This window comes from Pygocentrus nattereri, chromosome 27, assembly GCF_015220715.1.
Source record: "Pygocentrus nattereri isolate fPygNat1 chromosome 27, fPygNat1.pri, whole genome shotgun sequence".
Lineage (NCBI taxonomy): Eukaryota > Metazoa > Chordata > Actinopteri > Characiformes > Serrasalmidae > Pygocentrus > Pygocentrus nattereri.
Genome location: NC_051237.1, coordinates 25004558 through 25032450, shown reverse-complemented (window position 1 = coordinate 25032450; position 27893 = coordinate 25004558). Strand labels below are relative to the sequence as shown.

Sequence of the window (27893 nt, the reverse complement as noted above, 5' to 3'; positions counted from 1 at the left end):
ATTATTTCTACAGTTTGTTTTATAGCATGAAAGTAATATAACCTGGGATTATTTGTAATCTGAGAAACACTGAAAATAATTACATTCCCCCACCTTTCCATGTAAAACTAATCCTGTCCCAACAGTTCTAGTGACTTAGTATTGTTATATATTATATTACTCATTAGTAACATCAGACACCGAAACATGTCTTGGCCAATCAACTTTCAGACTTTTTATAGGTATTTGAGTATTTTCACTGCTTCCTTCATACAGGCTGTGATGATGAAGGACTACACTGCTCTAGAACCTCCTAACGCACGTGCTGTCTACCTATAGAGCGTCTGCCCTGAGATCTGCAGACAGAATGTGGCTTTCCTCAGTCTGGGGGTGGGAAGGGCACTGGTCTAGGAGTGAAGACCACTTCTATGATTCCGATTGTGGCACACAGTGGTCACTGTATGGCTGAAAGACCTGCATGTCCAGGAATATCAACAAGCTGGTAGCTCAGGGAACCTTGGCCTACAGAAGGACAGAAAGCTTTTCTAAACGCTCATATGCAAAAGTTTGGGTACCCCTGAACAAATCATGTTTTGTTGATTTTCTAAATGAAAATCAGTTTTTTTTTTTCAAATCAGAAATACAAATAATTAAACATCTGGAAAAAGCCAAATATAAATGTGCCGTAACTTTCGCACCACTTTCCCTGACGTTAAATTCAGTAAATAAACAGTAACCGCGCATTAAAACGTGTTCCCTCATTTACACAGAAGATCCACACATACACGGAGTCTGAGGCCCCGGGGCTTTTCCATGCGGCTGTATTAGTTATTAAACAGACCGTTTTAATGAATATCAGTGATACTAATTTGTGTATATCATATCGTTAGTGTCCAGGCATTTAATTTTCAGACCCCATATAACTCAGCCCTAGCTGCGCCCATCTGCTTCTCCCTGCACCAAACCCAACAGACCTCTGACCGCCTGACCGCTGTGCTAAAACCTACCTGCCCATGCCATTCACGACTGACCTCTGACCTGCTCTAACTCGCTCAGATTTACCGCCTGTCCCAAAATCCACTCTCAGTGTTAATGAGCTCATCTGCCGGACGTATCGGACAGGAGCGCTAAAAATCAGAACTGCTGTAACTACCTGGACCATGAACGCTAAATAATTATTAATAATTAATCATGAATAATCGTCTGAACGGTTAATTGTTTTTACACTGAAACTGCATTTGCAAAGAGCAATTCTCAGTTTTAATTACGCAGCGTGTCCCAAAAAAAACCTGACATCATTTTGAGGTCTAATAACCAATTCTCCCTCAAATGATATCAATTTTAACAAAACTAGCCAGGTTGAATTTTTAAATTTTTTTTAGGTTTGTAATTTTTTAATCTTTTCTTCAGGTTGAAGAACGACGCACACTAGAAATGAAAAGGCATTTTGTGTGTTAGAATTCGCTCGAACACGGTCAAACGAGTGGGCAGCGCATTTACGAGAAAATTCTATAAAAATGCCCCAACTGGACAGCAGATCTGGACACGGCACAAAAAACTCAGAGGAAGGCCGCCTGTGCAGGATAAAGGGATCTTGACGCCCACCAGAGTCGGAAGATATTTACATTTACGGCATTTGGCTGACGCTCTTATCCAGAGCGACTTACAATTTGATTATTGTTACACAGGTGTAACAAGGTGGTGTTAGGAGTCTTGCCCAAGGACTCTTATTGGTGTAGTGTAGGGTGTTTACCCAGGTGGGGGATTGAACCCCAGTCTACAGCATAGAAGGCAGAGGTGTTACCCACTACACTAACCAACCACTACTTATTACAACTGAAATCGGTTCTAAAATCTACTTCCCTCTGAAGTTCAAATGTTGATAAATGGATCTTGTGTTTAATTTCGTTTGCCCGGACATGCAGTTACTCAGATACTCACATCTCAAATCATGTGAAGTTTTATGGGACACCCTGTGTTCCACAATATTAAAGGTTCTAAGCGGAGAAATTTAATAACACAGAGCTCATAAACAGACAGTCTGGTGCACCACACTGACCATTCAAGACGGAAAAATGGACATGCTGGTCATCTACACACTTAAAAAAAACATGTTTCTTCAAAGGTTCTTCAGTAAAAAAAAGTGGTTCTATATTAAACCATGAACACAAAGAACCTTCTGCATGACTAAAAGGTTCTTTGACGGGGCTCTATACAGCACCAAAACGGGTTCTTCTATTGATATAAGCTTGACTTCGAAACAGCAGAAGAACCTTTTTCAACTACATGGCATGTTCTCCATCAATCTGAAGATCACTGTCACAACGCGAAGAACCCTTTAATCATGCAGTCATGCAACAATCATTCAGGGTTCTGCATAGAATTAATTTCTTTTAAAGAACGCGAAGAGCTATCATTTTTAGGTGTGCAGCTCTAGAAACATCTGAGGCTACGTTCACATTACTAAGCTGAAGTGGCACGAATCCGACTATTTGCCCTAATGTGACTCGGATCTGATCTTTGCCCTAATGTGACTCGGATCTGATCTTTGCCCTAATGTGACTCGGATCTGATCTTTGCCCTAATGTGACTCGGATCTGATCTTTTGCCCTAATGTGACTCAGATCTGATCTTTCGCCCTAATGTGACTCAGATCTGGTGTTTTCAGGGCTGTGTGGACACAAATCTGATCTTTTCAACTCCGACCTGAGCCACTTCCATATGTGGTCCTAGATCGGATGCGTATCCGATTTGTGGCCATGTGACCTTAACGTGACACTCAGATCACAATTCATCTGCTTTTTCTCCTTCGTTCAGCGTTGCCATGGCAACAGCGGCAAACAGATGTTAAAGCCTGTAAACGGTGGAAAAGCAGCTCATCTCACCTTTTTCTCCTCCGTCTGGCTCTAATAATGAAGCTGAGAGCTGATCAGAGTTAATGATCTTCTCAGCGAAGCTCGTTCTGCTCGTTAGTTTGTGCTGATGATGCAGTGATTCAGTCACGCGACGTTACTGAGTAGGAGGAGCTCATGAGGGTCAGTTCAGGCCGGTTCGTCACATTAATGACGGATTTGAGTCACTGACCTAAACAAGTGTGAACCATCGAGTCAGAGAGATCGGATTTGAGCAACGAGGCTTGTGATGTGAACGTAGCTTTATAAACTACACACTAGAGGCATTCTGTAACGTTTTATTCAGTGTTTTTTTTTTGTGATCAACGTTTCTACTAATTACGTTGACCAAGGTATATTTTGGTTTGCCCATCTGAATCTTCGTGACCAAATCACAAGGCAAATTATTCAATAACCGCATTAAATTTTTATTTCTTCATTTATTTTTTGTAAAAGCCCCAGAGATGTTTATGATCTCCACATCACTACACGCTTACAATTTACTGCTGACAGCCAAAAATCTCACAAAAGACGCTCTGTGTGTTATTTTCTAAAAGTGATGTTTCCAGAGCAGATCACTGAAGAGACGCCGTCTGTCTATAGTTTAGAGCCCAGATTTGGGGAAAGGTTTCTGGCCTCCCCTCTAGAACAGTTTCACCATCGCCTCTTCATCACGAACTTCTTGATAAACTCCTAGCCCGGAAATGCGCTCTTAGTAACTGGCTAAGTGAGATGCCACCTTCTGTTACTCAGTGGTTTAGGGAAATATTTAGGATGCTTCCTCATGAAAGATTAGTTGCAGTTCTCGGGGGCAACAACCCATGGACCATTTACGGAACATCTGCCTCCTGAAATCTTAGATCTTAGGTCAGAACTCTTTAGAATGGAAATCATCTCCTAGACCAGGTGGCCGCTGGTGAAGTGAAGTGCACTGAATGGTATCAGCAAAGCCCTGTTTTAGGAAATTGTGAAGAACATGGAATTTGGTTTCCTGTGTCTCTCCTTTTTATGAGGATGGCCTTGTTTTGCTTGGGATGGGGGGTTATATGTTTTTTCCTTGTTCTTAAGATACCACATTCACAACTGTCCTGCAATTCCTAAAAAGCAATAAACTTTATGGTTATGGTTGAAAGTGTGAAGTTGTACAGGACGAGCATATTAGAATGATTTCATACGTTGTTCTGTAGCCAAACTGGGTTTATATTTTACCAAGAATCTTCTTAGTGGCAGCGTGCGTATCAGTCCACTTGTAGATTTTGGGACAGAGCAGTGAAGCTTCCAGTGTATCCTAATTAGCTCATCCTTAGGATCAGTTTTAGAGTCTGATCCTGCCGTTTCCGACCCGAGTCACTCTTTTACAGCTGCTCTCGTTTCATCTCACCTGAATGCATTTAGATGTAATCAGAGTGGTTTGGTGCGAAACGCTCCGTCCCAGATAAACTTACCGAGTCAGAGCTGTTCACAGTGGTGGTGATGGGAACCAGACGTCCCTCTAAAAGCTCCTCACAGAAAGTTCCTACATGAACTGGTTCTGAATTCACTGCCTGATGACTGAGACGCTGTTTTATGAGAGTTTAAAGAACTTCAACTCCATTCATGGTGGAGGGAGACATGCAGGGCGCTGTGCGGCAAAATAGTCCCCAAAGAAAACTCATTATTCCAGATTTTCCACTGTTTTCCATCATCAACATTCCATATAAGCTCAGAAGACTCGTGTAGGTTCTCTGGTGGTTCTGGATGGTAAATAAAGTGTCTATATCTGTGTTGTAGTCATGGTGACGCCTGGTTCCCATCACCACCACTGTAAAGACGTCTGAACTGTTTCACACCAAACCCTCTGAATCTGAGTAATGTAGGGAATTAAAAAAAAAACAATATGGAATTTTCACTCAACTTGAGAACCGACCTCTTAGAATTTCCACACACTCGCCTCCAAAAACAAATGAAAATGAATTATTTTCACTTCAAACTAGTGAAGCCTAAATAGAAAGGTTTGACTTGCCAAAGCTTCATGAACCTTCACTTAACGAGCACGATAAATATGGGGGAAAATAAACGTTTCGGGATGACGTTTCACATTTCACGTCTCACTGCGACTCTGCAGATATCTAGAACAACTCAAAGGACGTTACAAAGAATTAGCACCATGAAGGAGTGAAGGTGGAACGCAGCTGATCGGGTTAGAGCGGTGCACACTACAATCGTTTTCTTTGATGGTTAAACCCGTTTTTCTGTTGTACTTCTCTTTTTTTTAAAGCACCATAAGCCAACAGTGAAACTGAATAACTTACAATCCATCAGAAGTGCATCATCAAAGCACCCCTACATATTCTCTATACGCTTCCTTGCCAAGTAATTTGGTGCTTAATATTAATATATTACTATTTTGTTTTAATATACATTGTTTTAAGTGAACGGTTCCTCTTTAACGTCAGACTCGAACCTCTTCCGAAACACATTTGAACAAAGCAATGGTTCTATTTTTGGGTTCTCTGTAGGATCCCGTGTAGCTGCACAGTAGACGAGCTTGTGCGGCACACAGTTACGTCGTTTTCATTTCTCCTCAAGTCTGTTTGAATGGAAGAGTCTTCTTACTGTATATTTCAACGATGGTAACGATCAGCGCATCAAGGTATAAACAACCAGCCCACGTAACGTATTCAACATCAAAGGAAAACAATCTCTCAGAATTACGGACACTGCTGCGGCTCCACGCGTTATTTGGACGTCGTTTCAGGATCACATTGCACAAACTTGTAGTCTCTTTAATATATTAACATTGTGGCGACTCTGAATAAAAACGTTTTATCCATTTACACTGGTTCAAATGGACGAATCCTCTGGAGTCAACTGCAACGAACACAGAAATGACCATTAAACCTCTCTCCCTTTCAGACGGCCAGTATACCTTTAGTCACAACTGCAGCGGCAAGCCTCCCAGCTTGGTAGCACTGTGTGACCGGGGAGACCGAGCCTGCTGGTTCCACTGGACACAAATAAAGAGAATTAAGAGAGAATTTGAAACTATAAAGGGAAATTCAGAAACTTTAAGTTGGCTTGACAGAGTCAGATAACGCCCTGACAGTTAAAGCATAGTGATAGTGTTGGACATTGCTTTGTGGTTTTGAAGTGGTTGCTAAGGTGTCGCTAGGCTGTTGCTATAGTATCCTAGGTGGTCGCCAAGTTGTTGCTAGGCCGTTGCTGCGCTATCCTAGGCAGTTTCTAACGTGTTGCTAGGCCACCGCTATCCCAAGTGGTTGCCAAGGAGTTGCTAGGCTGTTGCTATAGTATCCCAAGTGGTTGCTAAGGTGTTGCTAAGCTGCTGCCTTAGTATCACAGATGGTTGCTAAGGTGTTGCTAAGCCACTGATATAGTATCACAGGTGGTTGCTAAGGTGTTGCTAGGATGTTGCTATTGTATCCCAAGTGGTTGCTAAGGTGTTGCTAAGTTGCTACTATAGTATCACAGGTGGTTGCAAGGTGTTGCTAGGATGTTGCTATTGTATCCTAGGTGGTTGCCAAGGTGTTGTTAGGCCATTGCTATGGTGTCCTAGGTGGTTTCTAAGGTGTTGCTAAGCCACTGCTATAGAATCCCAGGTGGTTGCTACGGTGTTCCTAGGATATTGCTATAGTGTCCTAGGTGGTTGCTAAGCTGTTCCTAGGCCATTGCTGTAGTATCCCAGGTGGCTGCTATGGTGTTGCTTGGCCACAGATATAGTATCCATCGTGGTTGCTGAGGTGTTGCTAGGCCATTGCTATGCTATCTCAGGTGGTTAATGAGGTGTCGTTGTGCCGTTGCTACAGTGTTCAAGTGGTTTCTAAGGTGTTGCTAGGCCACTGCTATCCCAAGTGGTTTCCAAGATGTTGAGACGCTGTTGCTATAGTATCCCAGGTGGTTGCTAAGCTGTTGCTAGGCCACTATATCCCATGTGGTTAATGAGGTGTTGTTAGGCTGTTGCTACACTGTTCAAGCGGTTTCTAAGGTGTTGCTAAGGCTGTTGCTATGATTTCCAAGTTGGCTTCTGAAGTGTTGCTAGGTGATTACTATGGTATCTGCTGGTTACGAAGGTGTTGCTTGGCCGTTACTATGCTCTCCCCGGTGGCTGCTAATGTGTTGCTAGGCCATTGCTATGGTATCCTAAGTGGGTACAAGGGCTTTGTGTCCCTAAGCTGTCGCTATGCCATCATTATGGCATCCCAGGTGGTTGCTAAGGTACTGCTAGGCCAGTGCCTGTATGTTACGTTTGAGTGAAATCGTGTCTGTGACATCACTTGTGGCAGTAAGATTGGAAGTCTGTATGTCTGATCAGTTCAAAAATCACAAACACCTATTCGAGTACAGCGTCTACGATCCACTCTGTCAAGCCCACTTAAGAAAAAAGTTTTACAAAACGTGCACACTGGCAAAATATGCCAAACTTTATACAGATAAATATATATTATTTATATGTATATATTAATGTATTTCCATATGTTCATCATTTACGTCTTGCCAATCAAAAAATAAATATAGTGCTACAGTCATTCAAACAGGTTGTGCCGGCTACATCTTGCTTGCTAACACAGCTTGTAAGAGAAGGAAATAATTAGAATAATTTCAGAAAAATTATGCCTCTCATTAGGAACACAAACTTCAAACTAGCACAAATCAAATTACACACGTGTGCTTTTTCTCAGCATGCGGCAAAGAGATGATGGTTGAGGGCATTTCCATGTGAATCGGAAACTAGCCGTCTGACAGTGAGGCCAGATTAAAGCAAAAGACGGGGAAATTTGTTAGCACCATAAACAAACTCAGCGTTTATGTCTTTTGTTTCTCAGGCTAAAACATAGTGTTGCTTTTGTTGTGTGAATTCAGTTCCCACATGAGAGAATACCTATTAAAAATAAAATTAAAAGTAGTAAAAATAGTAAAAAAAAAAAAAAAAAAAAAAAAAAAAAAAAACACTGCTGGAAAAATTGCCTCTCCCATTAAACTTAAACGGAAAAATATTAGAACCGAAACCTCACATGCTTAAATATTCCTAGTCGTCAAAGATGATGTTTGATTTTACCAGCATTAATAACATTTGTACTTGATTTTCTGATGTCATGTGCTACTTAATTAAATATTTAATTAAAAGCCTTTGTCTGAATGACGAAGGTGTTGCTAATATGAACATATAATGTAAAAGTCTAATTAAATTTAACGTTGCAAGAAAGAAAATTCACTCGCCTGCACTTCGGTGCAATTTAGATCTGTATTATTATTATTATTATTATTATTGTTATTATTATTAAAATCTCACACTGTTTTCATTCCATGTTCGTTTCAGTTGAGCTTCAGAGGTGAACTATTTACATAGTAAGTGCTCATGTTTGCAAACAGTGCAAGCGTCCAGTTAGACTGTGAAAGCAGAGGGACTGTCCACACCCCTCGACCCCGAAAGGAACAGTCCGAACATGCTAACGCGGCTAACAGTGAATGGAAGCCAGTAGCCACCAATTAGCACAACCGTGGTTAAACCGTGGGTGTTCACAACTCTTCACTGTGAGCGACGTTGGCACGTTCAGTTCCTTTAAAAGGGACTTCTGAAGTCTGCCTGTTTTGGCGATCATCCTCTGACCTGGGGGTCATTTTTAATCTTTGCAACTGCCGCTCAACAAAAGAACATCCTAGAACACAAGAGGAGAACCTAATCTAGCCACTGAGAGCAGGAGAAAGGGGGGGAGCGGGGGGGGGGGGAACTCTATAAACCCTGAAGTTACAAACCCGTAAATCCACTCTTTGTCATCTAAACATCTAAAACACTCAGCAGCCCCCAGATTTATCATTTCAGATCACAAAGACAAACATGCAGAGACGGTTATGGCGACACAGGGCCGAGTGTCCTCCCGTGGCCCCGGAAACACAGGGAAACGTGGCGTTGGTGTCTGGGTCGACTCTAAATCATCATTTCTTCCCCCCATGCGCTTCTCATACCACAGTACAAAGCTGAACCGGACCGAGGCGGGTCGTTATTTGTGAGGACGCTGCCTGATTCTTAGGTTACCGCATTACTTCGTGCTAAAGAGTACTGAGTACTCGCTCCTTTTCATACTCATTTGGGTCCTGTCCAGTATTGTGCCAAAGTCTTTTACCATGTAAAAGACGTCTGATAGTGTAATCGAGTCTTTAAAATGACTCTTCTCCCTGTTCAGAGAAGTTGTTTTAACACTAGCCTTGTGCAAACTCCAGTGCTTTCACTTTGTTTTGTTTGATTCTGTCTGGTCAGCTGTACATTTAAGGCTTCTGGCAGTGCATTTTGAACAAAATTCAGTGAAAAGTGCTGGACTTGTCCTTTGTTTTTTATCCTGATGCTTAACAGTGGTTTGTTAGTCTTTATATCAATACTGGCCTTCGCAATAATGGTGTCAAGAAAGGTTGTAATATGCAAATAAACCCTCGAGCCAAGCACAGTGTGGTGTGAGCGCCCCTCGACGGGTTGCGGTGTCTTTTGAAGAATCAATGTATTCATGTTACCCAAAAAGGAACGATATATTTGTTTGTAAGGAACGATAATATGTGTTGAGTATATATACTGCAAAGGCATATCGCAGTTGCAGTATAATCAAAACAATCATATTTCGTCCAGCCCCATCAACTGACCGCCCTCAGAGTTCATCAGAGGACTCTGTATTTGTCCTGACTATGAAAAATCAAGGTTCTTAAATTGTATCTTGGCTTGAATGAAAGGTTCACAGGAGAACCTTTAACTATGGAAATTCCATCAATTCTTCAAAATTTCTGCAGAATTAATTGGCTAAAATGTAAACAGAGGCGTTCAGAGCGGTTTGGGGTGAAACGCTCCGTTCTAGATAAACTTACCGAGTCAGAACTGTTCACAGTGGTGGTGATGGGAACCAGACATCCCCCTCTAAAAGCTCCTCACAGAAAGTTCCTACATGAACTGGTTCTGAATTCACTGCCTGATGACTGAGACGCTGTTTTATGAGAGTTTAGAGAACTTCAACTCCATTCATGGTGGAGGGAGACATGCAGGGCGCTGTGCGGCAAAATAGTCCCCAAAGAAAAATCATTATTCCAGATTTTCCACGGTTTTCCATCATCAACATTCCATATGAACTCAGAAGACTCGTGTAGGTTCTCTGGAGGTTCTGGATGGTAAATTAAGTGTCTATGTTTGTGTTCCAGACATTAAAAGGGGTAGTTGTGGGCTGGAGGTTAGGGAACTGGCCCTGTGACCGTAAGGTTGCTGGTTTGATCCCCAGAGCCGACAGCACATACTGAGGTGCCCTTGAGCAAGACGCCTAACCCCCAATTGCTCTCCGGGCGCCGTGAATAGGGCTGCCCCCTAGTGTGTGTGTATTCACTAGTGTGTATGTGGTGGTTCACTTCACGGATGGGTTAAATGCAGAGGTGGAATTTCCCCGTTTGTGGGATTAAAAAAGTCACTTAACTTAAAACACCTGGTTCCGATCACCACCACTGTAAAGACATCCAAGTCGATAAATGTTTCTATGATGCGCGATTTCGTATCAAACCACTCTGATTTTATTTACATCTCAAGGACTGAATTATAGAGAATTTCTTTTTAAGAAATCAGTGGAGTTCCTCTTTAATATACTGCCAGCTGCCAGACGGAAGCAAAGCCAAACAGAGGTGGAAGCTTTGGAAGTTCTGTGATGGCTGTATGAATGAAGCTAACGCTAAAGCAGCGCAGCGTGGAGCAACTGCAGTTCAAACTCGGCCGCAGCGCAGCGGCAGCGTTTGACCCGCTAGCGTCCAAGTCATACTGGAGGGACACTGAAAAGGCAACGTACACCAATGTCAAGACCCCAGGGCTCAAAGACTTGTGGGGGAAAGAAGCGCTGGTTTGTGCTGCTGTTGCTAAGGAGCCTGTGGCGGCGGCGGGTTCTCCTCAGCCAGGGCCTCTTTGTCAGAAGAAGTAGGCGGAGCTTCGACAGGAAGGCCTTGCACTTCTCTGTTCTCGTCTAACGTGGCTGCTGAAGCGGCAGGCAGGGAGATTGGCGCCCGCTGTATGACCATAGCCCGACTGATCTCGGAACCAGGCTGGGTATCACTGTGAAGCAGCAGAATGGGTGGAGCTTCGGGCTCCGGAACATTCTGGCACTTCACCAACACTCCTCTTTGCTCAGAATCCCTCACATCCGGGCTTACCACAAGGCTCGGCTGCTCCTGGACCACAATCTCCATCACCTGTGTGGACTGGATGGACGCAGAAGATGAAAGAGCTTTCTGGATGACCCCTCTTGTAACCAGCGCTGGATTTGGGTTAAGGCTTGAAGAGGCTGTCGGCGGCTGCGGGGTCATCTCTTCCGGCCTCGGCTTCCTGGGGCGGCCTCGTTTTCGTTTTGGGGGAATACCGCCAGGCCCTGCGACTAGAGGTGGGCAATGTAATGTCAATAATCATGACAATAATGAGTTGTTGGACGCTTTGCACTCAAATGGACACTCATTATCACGCTACTCCTTCCTGAGTAGCTCAGTACGTCTATAACAGAGAATAAATGCATAGATCAAAACACCGACTTAGGCCAGTTATAGAGCCTATAAACGACAAGCATCTGATTGGATGTCAGTCCGTTATGATGTCGTCCTATTTTATTCATTTCGCTGTTGTCCGAAGAAAACCTCGCATCTCCAAAATGGTAACTCTACAGGAGAAGGACAAACGATCTCTACTTTTAATGTAAGTCAATGGAACCAGATGTTTTTCCAAGTCATTCTGGGTCATGCCTTTTGGTCCATTCATCATGAACTTAAAATGCAATGTAAAGGGCAACAGGTGTTTTCAAATTATGTCAAAAACTGAAAAACATCAAAAATGGAGATACAAGGTTTTCTTTCAACAACGGCGATTGGTTTTTACTGACTGTGTGACTTTTTCTCCTGGTCCGTTTTTTTTTGTTTTACAAATACATTTTTAAATCATTTATAAGCTCATTTTCTGTTGTTTCTGACAATCGTCTGGATTTTAAACCAAGAATCAACTAATTGTTTTTCATTTTTTAATTTCTGTTTCTGAAATGAAAATATTATGGTCTGAAAATGTCTTCAATAACTGAGTGACACTGTGCTATTTCACCCGCCTTTACCTGCGACCGCAGAGATGGGATCAGGACCTCTTTTAGGAGGAGCTGCTCGCGCTCTCTGAACCACCGGCGTCGGGGCAGCGGAGGTTGAAACGGTGACTGAAGTGCTTTTGTCTTGCTCGGGGTAAGAAAGGCTCACCCCTGAGGGCAGGATCACCACAGGCAGCCCCTGCTGGGCCGGGAGCGTCGTCACGGTGATGGGAAGAGTCACCTTGACGCTGCTCGAGTCGTTGGGCGTGAAAGCTGGAGGGGAGGAGTGCACGGAGATCTGGGATTTGTCTAGAATAGAACCTCTCGGAAGGATCTGAGGGAACTTCTTCATCTTCATCAAGGCCTCCACCTGCAGGTCGCGGCCACCAGAGCGGGACGACTCGGACCCCTTGGCTGGTTTCTCACTCAGCTGCTGCTTTCCAGGCGACACCTGATCCGTACCATCTTTGTCTTTCTGCTGGAAAATAATCCAGTGGAGATATTATAATTTATATGTAGTCAATAATCCGATCATAATCAGATTTCTGCTGTTATCCGATTATTCGAATGGCCATGTAAACACCATTCTCTGATCTAGAAATCTGCTCAAGAAATCTAAACTCTGGATTTCAGCTCAGTAATCAGGTTTCTCAGTGCTGTAAACTCTTACTCTGATTTCTATCGGATTTCTCAGTCTGCGCATGCATGAGTTCAGGTGGCGGACGTCAAGAAACACAGCAAAACACTGTTGGAGCGACGCTGATACCAAACACAAAATGAAGGATTTAAATATTCTTCTACATACACACTAGCACACATATTAAGTAACACACTGGGATACCATAGCAACTGCCTAGCAACACCTTAGCAACCACCTGGGATACCATAGCAATGGCCAGGCAACACCTTAGAAACCACCTGGGATACCATAGCAATGGCCAGGTAACAACTTAGAAACCACCTGGGATGCCATCGCAACCAGCTAGGCTGTTGCTATGGTAACCTAAGGTAGCACTAAGGTGCTGCTAGGTCATTACTATATTATCCAAAGCAGTTGTTAAGGTGTCGCTAGGCCTTTACTATGGTATTCCAGGTTGTTTCTAAGGTACTGCTTGGGCATTGCTATGGTATCTCAGGTGGCAGCTAAGGTACCGATAGGCTATTGCTGTGGTTTCTCTGCTGCTACTGTACTGAGAGACTGTTGCTATGGTATCACAGGTGCTTTTTAACGTGTTGCCTGGCCATTGCTGTGGTATCCCAGGTGGTTGCTTAAGTGTTGCTTGGAGGTCGCGTTGATATCCCAGGTGGTTGCCAAGATGTTGCCTGACCATTACTATGGTATCCCAGGTGGTTGCTAAGGTGTTGCTAGGTGGTTGCTATGGTATCCCAGGGTGGTACTAATATGTGTGCTAGTATGTATGCGAGTCTGTATATTATAGCTATGAAGGGCCGTGTGAGTGACATCCTTTGTGATGCACTTGTGGCAGATTTGTCTTTGTCAACGCTCCACCGTTCATTTCCTACGTGAACACGTGACGGGTCCCGAAAGCACAAGCGCACTATTCCGATATAGACTCTAAGATTTGTGGTTTTAGCTTAAAAACGGTGACCTGTGAAAACGGAACAAAAAATAATTTTATTAAAGAAGAAAATTAACAGTAAACTGGTGTTATCCAGAAACCTTATTAAAAAATGAGAAATAATATATTTAGGAAATAGAATGGGACAGATGGAAGAGTTTAATAGAACACAATAAAAAAATACCTTTGCGTCTTGGCCGCTGCCGTCGTCCTCCGCTCCACTCGCTCTGGGAGTCGCTGTGATCTTTTTCATCAACTTATGTGGTTTCGAAGGGCCTCCTGTGAAGAAAACATCATACCAGAGGCTTCAGTCACTGCCATGTCCACTGTGAATAAAACACAAACACTAGAGATCTACAGACCGTCTCCACATACCAGCCAACGCGGCGGAGGTGACCAGCTCGGCCTGGCTGCAGCGCGGGTTAACGATGTGCTCCTGGACGAGGAAGCGAGCGATCTCCACCACCGTGTCGAAGGAGCGCTTGAGAATCTTCTGCGCCCAATCACAGATCAACTCACACGCCGCCTCTGTGACCTCCTGCTTATACGTCTGCACCAGTTCTGTCAGTTCTGACTGCAAGGAAGGGAGTTACGTTCAACAGCGGCATGAATTAAACGAGATCAATCACAATATGAGGAATAAAGTTTACGTCCTCTGTAATATTTTAATTCAATGTTTAACTGAGACAAACCTTATGAGCTGAAAAAACTCGGTTATTTAGTAAAAACAATGTTATACCCCAATCAGCCTAAACATCAAAACCACCTCGTTTCTACACTCTGTCCACTCTATCAGCTCCACCGACCATATGATTCCATTCTGTAGATGGACTACAGTCTGTAACTGTAGAACTAGAGGGAAACTATGTGGTCAGTGGAGCTGATAAAGTGGACAGTGAGTGTAGATACAAGGAGGCGACTAGTATAATAATAAAAATAATAAATACAATACATTGCAGTCTACTTTGTACAGTAGTGTTCGGCTACATCCACCCACAGTCTGGCTTTTTGGATGCACCTCATTTTGTTTGTTTGTTTATTAAAAGCTGCCACATAAATGTATCTGCACATGTTGACAATTCTGTCGCACTTCCACAGCAGCAGCAGCCGCAACCACAGCAAAAAAGATTAATGGAAGATACCGGGTCATTCTTCAGGTCCAAGTTGGGTAACAGGGGCATGTTTAGCACGGTCTTTCTCCGGATCCCACTGTAGCAGTATGTGTGCAGCGTCAAGGAAAAATGCTTAAGAAACACAAATACAGATAAACTGTATTTGACCTGCTCAGAAGCTGGTAATTCACGGGTTAAAATTTACATAATTCTACAGGCAACACCAAACCGCAGAAAGCACGCGAGCTGGTAAGCTCACGAAGACGCTTTCGGCTTCGGCATAACCTCCAGAATTTCGTTTCACAAGTATGATGAGGCCTTAAGGCCTAGTCCCATTTCACCCCCCAGCCCTACTACTTAGCCCTTCCTTTCCAGTTTGCCCTCACGTCTAGGGGTGGGGTGTCCCGGTTCTTGTTGAGGTAGAGGGGTGGGGTGACGTGTTGGTGCTACATGACCCTCCAAACGGAGGTTTTCCCGAGACTCCAAACAGAGAGACATGAGAAAAACAGAAAAACCGGCAAGACGGAGAACAAGAGACCAAAGAATCCCACAAATGTGAGAATTTCTCTGTTTAATCTGTGAAAAGATTGTGATAATCACTGTATTATCTTAGTTTAATGTTGTTTCAGGGTATTATTCATTTTCTTCGTAACAAGCATTAAAAATCACTACAAGTGCTGACATCTTGGAAGCTTGCTAGCTAAATTTCCCGTTCCACCATAAATTTGAAAAATCTGAACAAGAATCTGGAGAATCTCTGACTTCAGCTTCATATCACTGAAAAATTAGGGGTGATAATAAATATAATAAATAACTGCCCCGCTCTTTGAAGGCGCCTGATCCCTAAATGTAACTAAAGCCCAGCAGTGAGGAGCTGAACTTTCCCCTCCTCTGCTGTCCCTGCAGACGGGCAGGGTCGCCTACAGAGTGGCGCTGGTAGCTGTTAATGAAGTGATGCTCTTTTATTAGAGGGTCTCATTTCAGAGGGAAGATCTCAACCACTGCCCTGTAGATCAGTCCCAAGGGGCTATAGGCTTAAGCTATAGGAGGCGACTCCTGGCATAGTCTCTGCATGGAAACAGGAACTTCTGAGTAGCTACTTTACCTCTACGACATGTAAACAGTAATCAGATATCGGACATATCGTTCAGTAAAATATTCACATTATCTTATTGGTGTGCATAAAGACAGTTCACAGGCATCCCTCTGAGTCATGTACACTGTTAATCAGAGGCTGATGAAGGATATTTGGACTGTCCTCTGCCACCCAGCCTCCGCGCCTTGATGTTTGGGAAGATATCTCTGATGATCTTGCCAAAGTTTGCTGCGCTCAGAGGCCGCTGCTGCAGGTTTTCACAGTGTTTCCTGGAGGGTTGAAAACAAACAATGAGATTATTAATGAGGCTGAACACATTAGTGGCCCCCAGTCCCAGTCCTGGCTAGCCTGTGCTCTGAGGTGGTGTTCAGACTGCAGGCACATCGGATTAGCTTCTCCGATCAGGTCCTTTGAGTCGACTGTCTGCTCCGTTATCTGCGAGTGGACAGATCTGATTTGTGCAGATTGTCCAGACATCACCAGTCTATCTGCATGGGTTGCCGTGGTAACGACACGGGTGTCAGTAACTACGCAGCTACGCCGGTGATGCGGATTTCAAACGCGGATGCAGGAGAGACGGAGGATCGTCATCTCCCCTCCAAACTCACCACCAATCTCTGGAGCTCTTCTTCAATCCCAGCGCTGTTTGTCGAGTGATGAGTGACAAAAATAAAAGACACTTTGACATCCGATCTGAGCGTCCAGAGCATCCAGACTGAGACACAGTCTGTGAAAATCTGAAATGAGTCCCATATCGGGATCGGGATATGACAAAGTTCAGATTTGGGCTGCCAGGCTGAATGCGGCCCATCGCACCTGACCCACCTAACAAAAGACTTGATCTACATCCATCACTGCACACCGATCAGGCATAACATTATGGCCTCGTTTCTACGCTCATTGTCCAGTTTATCAGCTCCACTTACTGTATAGCTGCACTCTGTAGTTCTACAGTTACAGACTGTAGTCCATCTGTTTCTCTGATTCTCTGTTCTTCAGTGGTCAGGGCCCCCATGGAGGGGGGTCACAGAGCACTGCAGTGACACTGACGTGGGGATGGTGTGTTAGTGTGTGTTGCGCTGGTCTGAGTGGATCAGACACAGCAGTGCTGCTGGAGGTTTAAAACACCTCAGTGAGTGGACACTGGTTAAAAACTCCAGCAGCAGATGGACTCCAACTGATGGACTACAGTCTGTAACTGTAGAACTACAGAGTGCAGCTATACAGAAAGTGGAGCTGATAAGATGGACAGTGAGCGTAGAAACGAGGAGGTGGTCAGAGTGTGATTGCTGATCGGTGTAGATTATTTTAGTAACGGAGAAATAACAGATTACTCGATTACTCAGCGGACGTTTTTTCTACATATCAAATAAAACGGATTTAAGTGAACAACAACAAAGCATGTTGAGCACCAACACTCCAGAAACACTTTACAGGAAACGGACCATGAAGCCTTAAAGACTTCATCAATGAGTAGAAATCCACAGTGACCGCAAAGCTTGTAATGTTGCTGCTCGGTTTCTATGGTAGTTTGATTGGTTGTAGATGCTAAGTGGTTGCCAGGGTGTTGGCAGGTAGTTTCTACAGTATTCCAAAGTAGTTTCTAGGCAGTTGCTTTAGTATCTCAGTTGGTTTATAAGGTGTTGCTAGGCCAGTTAATCTAGTAACTATGGTGTTGGTGGGCAGTTAGTCTAGTGTCTCACGTGGTATCTAGGGTGTTGCCATGCAGTTAGTCTAGTATCACAAGTGGTATCTAGGGTGCTACTAGGCAGTTAGTTTAGTATCTCAGGTGGTATCTAGGGTGCTACTAGGCAGTTAGTCTAGTATCTCAGGTGGTATCTAGGGTGCTGCTAGGCAGTTAGTCTAGTATCTCAGGTGGTATCTAGGGTGCTGCTTTGCAGTTAGTCTAGTATCTCAGGTGGTATCTAGGGTGCTGCTATGCAGTTAGTTTAGTATCTCAGGTGGTATCTAGGGTGCTGCTAGGCAGTTAGTCTAGGATCTCAGGTGGTATCTAGGGTGTTGGTGGGCAGTTAATCTAGTAAATATGGTGTTGGTGGGCAGTTAGTCTAGTATCTCACGTGGTATCTAGGGTGTTGCCATGCAGTTAGTCTAGTATCACAAGTGGTATCTAGGGTGCTGCTAGGCAGTTAGTCTAGTATCTCAGGTGGTATCTAGGGTGCTGCTATGCAGTTAGTCTAGTATCTCAGGTGGTATCTAGGGTGTTGCTATGCAGTTAGTCTAGTATCTCAGGTGGTATCTAGGGTGCTGCTTTGCAGTTAGTCTAGTATCTCAGGAGGTTTTTTGGGTGTTGCTATGGAGTTAGTCTAGTATCTCAGGTGGTATCTAGGGTGCTGCTATGCAGTTAGTCTAGTATCTCAGGTGGTATCTAGGGTGTTGCTATGCAGTTAGTCTAGTATCTCAGGTGGTATCTAGGGTGCTGCTTTGCAGTTAGTCTAGTATCTCAGGAGGTTTTTTGGGTGTTGCTATGGAGTTAGTCTAGTATCACAGGTGGTATCTAGGGTGTTGCTAGGCAGTTGGTCTAGTATCTCAGGTGGTATCTAGGGTGTTGCTAAGCAGTTAGTCTAGTATCTCAGGTGATATCTAGGGTGCTGCTATGCAGTTAGTCTAGTATCTCAGGAGGTTTTTAGGGTGTTGCTATGCAGTAAGTCTAGTATCACAGGTGCTATCTAGGGTGTTGCTAGGCAGTTGGTCTAGTATCTCAGGTGGTATCTAGGTTGTTGCTATGTAGTTGCATTGACTTTCCAGGTAGTTGTAATGGCGATCCTATGCAGTTGCTATGGTATTCTTGGTGGTTGCTAGGGTATGGCTACGTGGTTGCTATGGTATTTTAAGTGGCTTCTAAGGTGTTGACAGGTTGTTAATATGATACCGCTGGTTGTTAACTAGATAACTAGATGGTTGCTATGGCACTCCAAGTTGTTGCTATGTGGTTGCTAGGGTACTGCTATTGTAGTTACTGTGTTATCTCTCATGGTTGCTAGATGGCTGTTAGGTGGTAAGTACAGTATCTCAGTTGGTGGCTAGGGGAGCTGGCTGATCTGGTATCCCAGGTAGTTGCTAGAATGTTGCCTGAGGTGGAGTCCTGCTAATACTGCTAGGGTGTTGCTATGTGGGTGCCATGGTACTGGAGGTGATTGACATGGTGTTGTTGTTAGGTAATTACTGTGCAATCTCTGACGGTTGCTAGATGTTAGGTATGTGGTTTGTTGTATTTCAGGTGGCTGTTAGCATACTGTAACATGGTTGCTATGGTATTTGTTGTGGCACTCCAAGTAGTTGCTGGGTTGTTGCTAAAGGTTTCCTATGGTACTACAGGTGGTTGGCTAGGGTATTGTCAGATGGTCCCTACTGTATTTACGGTAGCTTTTAGGACATTGACAGGTGGCTGCTATGGTATCTCTGATCATCTCTGGTCAGGGTGTTGCTATGTTGTTGCTATGGTACTGGAAGCGACTGCTAGGGTGCTGCAGGGTGGTTAATGTGTTATCACTCCTGGTTGCCAGGGGGTTGATTTGGTATTTGTTGTGGTTGTTAGTTGGTTAATAGGGTGTCTAGACAGTTTCTCTGGTATTTTAAGTGACTGCTAGGGTGTTGATACGGTGTTCCAGATGGTTGCTAGGGTGCTGTTCTGGTATCTCAGGTGGTTGCTATGGTATTGCTAGGTGGTTGCTATGGTAGTGATTGCCAGGGTGCCGTTAGGTAGTTCCTGTGCTCTCTCTCATATATCGTATTAAGTGATAAGCTAGGTGGTAGTTATAGTATCTCAGGCTGTTGGTAGGTGATTGATATAGTATTCCAGATGTGTTGCAAGACAGTAGTTCTGGTTGTTAAATGATTGCTAGGGTTTTGATAGTTGGTTACTAGGTGGTGCTATGGAATTCCAGGTTATTGTTGTGGTGTTGCTATGGTACTCCAGGTGGTTGCTCTGGTGTTTTAGGTGGCTTTTAGAGTGTTGCTAGGTGGTTGCTATGGTGTCTCTTGTAGGTGCTATGGTATTGGAGGTGATTGCTAAGATTTTGTTTGGTAGTTAATGTGTTATCTCTCATGGTTCCTAGGGGTTTCTAGGTAGTTGCTATGATATCTCAGATGGTTGCTATGGCATTGTAAGTATACTTGTACCATAGTGACATAAGAGGGGTTTAAAGGCCTTTGATCATAGTGCAGTGGAATAAGAAACACACATTAATAAAATGTGATTCAGTTTCAGGAAATTAAGCATTCTACAATTTATTCCTATGAGGGGAAAAATAAATTTGAAGATTTTGAACAGTTGCTATGTGAAAACTGTACATCCAGTCAAAAAGCTGCATATAAGTATAGTCAGACTTAACATTTTGGCTACGGCTTCACAATTAATAACCCAAATATGTTTCCACATCTTACCGATAGGTCTCGTAAACATCTTGCTTGGGTAGGCAGGTGTCGGCATGTTCCTCAAGGTGACTTCGAATCCAGTTGCAGGTGTGTAGTTGGTCAGCTGTGTTGACCAAATTGGAGTCACCGCTACACGAAAAAAATTAAAGGTACTTAGGGACTTATTAGGGCTGGCACAATGTGAACATTCGAGCCACAAACAACTGCAGCTTAAACCACAAAATGTTTAAACAGCAAAGGCCTTTAAATATAATAGCTATGTTAATATATAAAAAATGTGACAAATTAGGTCAATTATAGCTGGTTTAGTTAAATCCATCATTATTACAAGCCAGCCATCCACTTCACCTGACAACAAGCTGTACCGCTGTCCACACAGCTGAAGGTAAAAGAGCAGAGATGCCTAAGAAATCAAGTTTGTGAGCATTTTAAATTACCAGATGGTAAGAAAATCTAGACACATGCATTTCCTGATTTCCCAGGTGACCCAGGTGTTGCTAGGCAGTTGCTATGGTATCCAATGCCGTTGCTGAATTATTGCTAGGCAGTTGCCATGGTGTATGGGGAGTGAATTTAATTTTTCCTAAGGAATTACCAATGTTAGCTTTGTGTTGATTATAATGAATGGGAGTCTATGGCTGTTGGGCAAAGAAGAAATGTAGTTTTTGTTGTGGCAAAAATGAATGGGAAGGAATGAGGGATGAAAAAACAACAAACAGATGAGTGCAGGTCAGTATGGCTGTGGATTAGAACTTGGGGACTTGCCCTGAGCGAGTACATGTATTTTGGTGGCTGTTGGGTGAAGGAAATAACAGGCTTTGGACGAGGGCAAGAATGAATCGGACACTATGGGAGGAATGAGATGAAAAAACAACAGAAAGAGGAGTGGGCATCAGTATGGCTGTGGATTAGAGCTTCGGGACCTGCCCTGAATGAGTACACACATTTTGGTGGATGCTGGGCAAAAGATATATAATAGAAATAATGGGCCTTGTGTAAGGGCGAAAATGAACAAGACTCTATGGGAGAAACAAGGGATGGGGGGAAAAAAAAAAAACGAGAAAAGGGTGAGTGCGGGTTCTGCCCTGAGATAGTGTAAGTAGTGAAATGGTGTCATTCGGGCAAGCAGAAGTACCGTAGATCGTCATTCAATTTTCACCCCATTCATTCTCTAAGGGAAAAAATTTGGCAAAATTCCATGGCTACACGGAATCCGTGCATTCCAATCAAAAAGCTGTATACAAGCACACATCACACAGTCAGGCTGGACAATCTGGAATTGGAACGGTGTTGATATATCGGATATATATAAGTGGAATACTGGCATTCCACTTAGGCATGACAGGTTTGATGAAAAAATACTGGAGTACTTATCAGAGAACAACTCTGGCTACACAACCGAGTCTCTGGTGGCTGTCTGGTGGTTCTGGTGTGGTCAGTGCTAAAACCAGGGAGCGCAGAACCTCAAACCTGTTTGTTGTCGTGGTGACCTCCGGCTGTGGTGGCGGAGTGAAACACTGGGGCTTCTGGCGTCGTGGCCGGTCCCAAACAGAGGCTGTGTTTTTCCTTCTCCTCTGTACGGACTGCAGTGAGGGTGGCGCTAAAACCAGGGAGCTCAGAGCCTTAAACCTGTTTGTGGTTGTGGTGACTTCCGGCTGCGTGTAAGGAGGAGAACATCGGCGCTGCTGGCACCGCGGGCGCTCCGGGGCAGAGGAGTCCGGCGCGGAGATGTAGTTCACTTCGGCCACTCTAGCCAGCAACCTTTTGCGCCACGAACCAGGGGCTGCGTTCCGTGTGGTGGACGTGATCGCAGTCTCAGAGGTCACATCTCCGGCACCGGACCAGTGGGGTACCTGCTGAGCCGCTTCCAAGCTGGTCCTCTTGGCGTTCAGACGGGTCTGCAGCTGCGAAAGCTCCTCCATACTCTGCTTCACTCTCTGTAGCTCTGCTATGACTGACCTCAGCTCGGCCTGCATGTCGCTGCTACTGCCGCTGCTTTCCATGACGTAAAATGACAAACTACCCAAATAAAATACTTTTTTAAAGTAAATACAAATAAACTGTGATGGTAATTAATTCTTATTCACATTCATTAAACCCTTAACGTCTAGATATGTGACTCAAGGGATACAAGTCACTCGTAAAAGCTAAATTTATTTAACGAGAGGGCTGCGATTGCGGATTCTATGCATCTCTACATGTGCATGCGGGAGACTGTAAATGATAACATGCACCAACGGTTCGGGGACTAAACTGGCCTAGAGCTTTTACAGGCTTGCTCAGAGCAGAACTTCACCTTGGAGACCTCAGAAGCACTTCCTTCAAGGTGTGCCGGACGGTCGGTACGGTTTACTCTGCTCACGAATAACGGAAATCAGAGGTGAGCCGATATGGTGAAATGTAATATCACGATACTTTCTGAAGTTTTTCCTTACGATACACAAAATGTCACGATCTATTTTTTTCTGACATCCAATAACTTAAAAAAGACATCGTGCCACATTTAAAACACTATCATATCTATGAATCCAACATTTCACACACTGTGCTGCCAAAGTTTTATTACACACTTCTATACCAAATAATAGTCTGCATTAGTCTGAACTGAAGTCCCTGTGGTTACTGAATAATAAGCATTAGTATGTAATAAGCCTGGAATGTTAAGGGGTTAAACAGGACTAATTAGGCTCTCTTCATTTATTTATCACGATAACAATAAATACTGCCATTACCGCCGAGCACAAACAGTAATTATATACTTTTTGAGATGGCCCTGGATCGCTGGGTTGAGCTCAAGACGTTAACAAAGAGAGAGAGAGAGAGAGAGCGAGAGAGAGAGAGGCAGAGAGAGGAAGAGGAAGAGGGAGAGAAAGAGAGAGCGCCGTTTCTCCCGTCAACAAACAGAAGCAGCTCTAAAGCCGAGAGGCTGAGGCTGAAGCTGATCCCTACCTGCGTTTTAAAGCACTATTACGCACGTTTCTCAGAGTGAAACGGAGATCCAGGCACTCCAATCTCCCACAACGCACTCGCAATTTCCAGTGAACACCACAGCTCACCACATCGGCTAAATATATACCGAAGTGCATTGCGAGCCCCTTGTTACCAGGCAACAGAGGAGAGGTGGTAGTGATTCACAACTTGTGATTCTCTGGAGTCGATTCTCAATGAATTGACTCCCCGGGCAGTGATTCATCAACAAAGAACGACACACAAGATTAATCCATTTAACGCAGTTCAGCCACTTCTTAGGACTCGTGAGTCAGACTCGTAAGTCAGACCTGTGAGTCAGACCCCTGAGTCAGACCCCTGAGTCAGACCCGTGGCAGAATTCTATTCAGCCTGCCCCGCTACATTATTTTAATTTCCTATTAATTTTATTATTTTTTTAAATTAATTTTAATTTACTTGATTTATTACGTGTAAACATCTGTCTGATTCTGTGCTCTGTGAGCTCCTGTAACCAAAACCAAACTCCTTGTATGTGTAAGCAAACCTGGCCAATAAAGCTCGGTTCTGATTCTATTGGCATTAGCCCGTTTTACCATAAACTGCACTACAGTTTCCAAGATGCACATAAGGGGGCGCTCCCATCCCCTCCCCTACAACAATCAATGGGACAGCAAAAAAAATTGTTTATTGTGGACATTTAAAGAGGTTTAAATGTCAGTGATGTGCATTTAATGTACTGTTTTATATAAAACATCTGTATCGGTAAATATCAACAATAATTCAAACGTTTTGCAGTTCGTACGCACATTTTCTTTTATTCCTGGTCACGATTTCTCAAATCGTTCCCTCGTTTACTTTTAAGCATGCGCACGTTTTCTTTACTTCGTAGGTCTGTTTTTTTTTTTTATTCGTGGTCACGATTTTCTAATTCGTTCTCTCGTTTTCTTTTAATCGTTGTCGAGTTCCATTTTATCGGAATGCATGTTTATTTTTTTGATTCGTGTTATTTGTCTCACGCAGGAGTAACTAACAGCTCCCTGAGACTGACGGGTTTCGACGAGTTAGATGGCGAAGATAATGGACAGAGATGCTCTGGTCTGATTCTGACATGGGGCGCTAAGAGGAAACTGAAGCTCCTCTTCACAGCAAACGGGCCTCAGATTCATCAGAGTAGCTGCAGTTTGGTGATGAAATGAAGGAAGACAATAAACTGAAACCACAACCTTCACTAAACAGCACTTTCTAACGATCATATTTAACGGACACAGACGCGGCGCGGCCACTCAGTGCCGTTTCTGCTCCCGCGACAAGCTGCGGTGAGAGACCATCACACAATTACAGGAAGAAATGACCAGCGTCGCCGTTTCAACCAACTCAAATTAAACACACACACAAGCATTCATGGGCGATGAGGTCAAACGGCGAGACAGTTTAACAGACCTATGTATCAGAGGTAGATCTATTAATGTGAGGCTGTTGAAACGCTGATCATTTCGTCCTGTAATTGTGTGATGGTCCCTAACACCGCCTCATCAGACCTGATGAGCGTCGCTATTCATTGCATCAATCTAACCCCGTCCGACAGGGTCAGGGAGCTGCTACCAAAACACAAACAACGTGCGTTCAGTTAAAAATAAAACATGACACCGATTTTAAAAAACGAGAGAACAAATTTGAAAATCGTGATCACCAATAAACAAAAACACACCCACGAAGTAAAAAAACAACTGCAAAACGCTCAAACAGATTTTCGCTCAAGTATTTAGTGCCGATTTTCTTGCCGTTGTAGTTTTGTCATATTTTGAATGAACGGTGGTCAGTTGGGGTCGTGGAACACTGTAAAAATAAAATTATTTACTTATTTACTTATTTATTTATTCCTTTTTATTTCTTTATTTTATTTTCATTATAATGTTTTGATTTATTTCTTTATTCTTATTTCTTAATTTTTTCATTTCATGTTATTGTTCTTTTGTCTTTAAATGTTTTATTTTGTATCCGTGTTGTAAAAAGCAATAAAAGACCCCCGCTGGCCCACAGGTTGGTGAGATTTTTTAACGCGGCCCTTTTAGTGGTTGAGTTTCTCAGGAGCTCAGTCCAATCAATCAATCACGGCTTAATTCCACCTCAAAGCAACACTGAGGGCGAGCCTCATTTACAGTGTAGCCCAGCAAATTACACTGATAACGCTGAAATGACGTTTACCCACTGAAACAAATGAACATCAGCAAGATGAAAAGATTTATCTAAAAATACATAAATAAATAAAGATTAAATTAAAAAGATATATTTGTATAAATAACGATATAAACAAGCGTGCATGAAATATCAATAAAATATCAAATATAATATGTTAGGCTACATCACTAACACACACACACACACACACACACACACACACACACAAACACACACATAAAACACACACACAACACACACACACACACAACACACACACACAAAACACACACACACACACAACACACACAAAAAAAACATACACAAAACACACACACACACAAAACACACACGCACAAAAAACACACACGCACACACAAAAAACACATACACATACACAAAAAACACACATACACATACACAAAACACACACACACATACACAAAACACACACACATACACAAAACACACACACACACACACACACACACAAAACACACACACACACAACACACACACACAAAAAAACATACACAAAACACACACACACACACAAAACACACACACACACACACAAAACACACACGCAAAACACACACACGCACAAAAAACACACGCACACACAAAAAACACACATACACATACACAAAACACACATACACATACACAAAACACACACACACATACACAAAACACACACACACACACACAAAACACACACATACACAAAAAAACACACACACACAAAAAAAACACACACACACAAAAAAAACACACACACACAAAAAAAAACACACACACACAAAACACACACACACACTTTTATGTATTAAACATGGTTCAGATATGTTGTCATGTACCTCTGACAAAACATCTGATCCATGTTTAGTAAATAAACCAAACAGCCGACTTCATGACGAAACTCACAGAGCAGCAAAGCAGAGGGAAGAACGTTCCAACGTTCCTCTGTCGGTTCCTTAGTAACGAGAGGCTCATAGTGCACGTCTCTGGTTGCTTAGCGATGTTAACTGTGGCCGCTGGTGCTTTAAAGGGCCCATAACCTACATTTCTGAAGTCCACTTATCATTTTTGATTTAATGTCCTAAACATGATCGGAGGTCATTTTCCAGCCTCTCTTTAGAATTCAACAGGCTGCTTCTCTTACTGACCGGTTTATGCAAATGAGCCCCGATCTGACTGGCTACCCTACAACGTACCCTACAAAATGCAGTCCAGTGTGAAACACTCCTTTTAACTTCAGCGTGAACGGACGGAGCTAAACTGCTGAATATGCAGATATATGCAAATTAGACTGAGCTTGTGACATCACAAAACCAATTAACTCTAAACAGATTGTTATATGGACGGGATAGTGACTAGCAACTTTTAAAACACTTAAAATGTTTGTGTTACACTCTTACACACTCTTAACATATGGTTCCTTAGCAAAGAAAAAGGTTCTATAAAGAACCATAAACACCCAAAGAACCCTCTGCATGATTAAAGGGTTCCTTATAGTCGTCAGCTAGGTGAAGAACGTGCTGTAGATGGATTTATACAGAACCTTTTCAAAGAGACTTCTGTACAGCACCCAAAAGGGTTCCCCGATTGTTGCAAGCTTTACATTGTAATGTTAGAAGGTTCCTTTTTGGTGCTATATAGAACCCTTTTTCTGAAAAAGGCTCTATACAGAACCATCTACATCTAAAGAACTCTTAAAGAATCCTCTTTTTTAAGCGTTACATGGTTCTTTGCACTGTGAAACGGTTCTTCAGATTGATGGAGAATGTGCTGTATATGGTTCTGTGTAGAACCTTTTTCGAAAGTGGCTCTATATAGCACAAAAAAGGGTTCTTCTATTGATACAAGTTTGACACTGCGACAATAGCACAATGCTTTCTGGTGCTATAAGGAACCATATAAAACACATTCTCCATCACTCTGGAGAACCATTTCAGCATGTGTTCATTGTTCTATAAAGAACCCTTGCCTTTACTAAAGAATCAGAGGAGAACTGCAGACTTTACCTTATACTGTGGTGCTGCCACCATCAGGAGAAAGGAGTAACTGCACGGTACTGGCTGGCAGGTCATTTATAACACACCCGTAAACAGAAGCCACAGGCCAATTAAAATCTGTGTGCAGGCTGCATTCGGACCGGACACCGGGGACCGGACTTTGGACCCCCTGGCGTACGGAGCACCCATATCCAATAAAATTGTCCAAAAGAACTTGATATAATCTACCAACATGTATAACGTCACCACGATCTGTGACGGCTCTAAACCTTAAACCACACTTAAGATGGTCTAATCTTCCCTACATCCATTTATCTGCGGCTGAGGAGTCAAGGAACCGGTTCCGTCGACTCCGGTGGCAGGAGTCATGAGGTGGACTCCACTGTTATTATCAATAACAGTGGTCCTGAGCATGTTACCTAGCAACAAGAATCTCCACATGCACGTCTGTAAACATTCAGCTGCACGTTATGATCCACTGTTTACTACAATAACGTGAACGTTGTTCGGACAAACTCGGTGTTATAAAGCAAAGAACAAAATAAATTAAAATTATTAAATAAATAAAAGAGTGCAGAGCACCTCCTGCATTTCTCCACCCTAAATAAACAGGCTACACTGCCAAAGCGC

At 43.2% G+C, this 27893-nt stretch overlaps 1 protein-coding gene across 4 annotated transcripts; it reads right to left on the bottom strand.

The window, feature by feature from the left end:
* Nucleotides 1–10258: 10258 nt before the first annotated feature.
* rfx5 (regulatory factor X, 5) lies at nucleotides 10259–23175 on the bottom strand. Of its 4 annotated transcripts, none has more exons than XM_037535250.1 (9): nucleotides 23068–23175; nucleotides 21589–22137; nucleotides 20128–20247; nucleotides 15876–15992; nucleotides 14658–14736; nucleotides 13891–14089; nucleotides 13700–13794; nucleotides 11969–12413; nucleotides 10259–11251 (listed from the first exon to the last, which is right to left on the bottom strand). In XM_037535250.1, the coding sequence occupies exons 2-9, from the start codon at nucleotides 22119–22121 to the stop codon at nucleotides 10740–10742; spliced, it is 2100 nt and encodes a 699-aa protein (XP_037391147.1). In that variant the 5' UTR covers nucleotides 22122–22137; nucleotides 23068–23175; the 3' UTR covers nucleotides 10259–10739. The 4 variants fall into 4 exon arrangements, with proteins under 4 accessions (XP_037391147.1, XP_037391148.1, XP_037391146.1 ...); XM_037535251.1 differs by having other exon boundaries at nucleotides 22415–23156; XM_037535249.1 differs by having other exon boundaries at nucleotides 21589–23156.
* Nucleotides 23176–27893: the final 4718 nt, after the last annotated feature.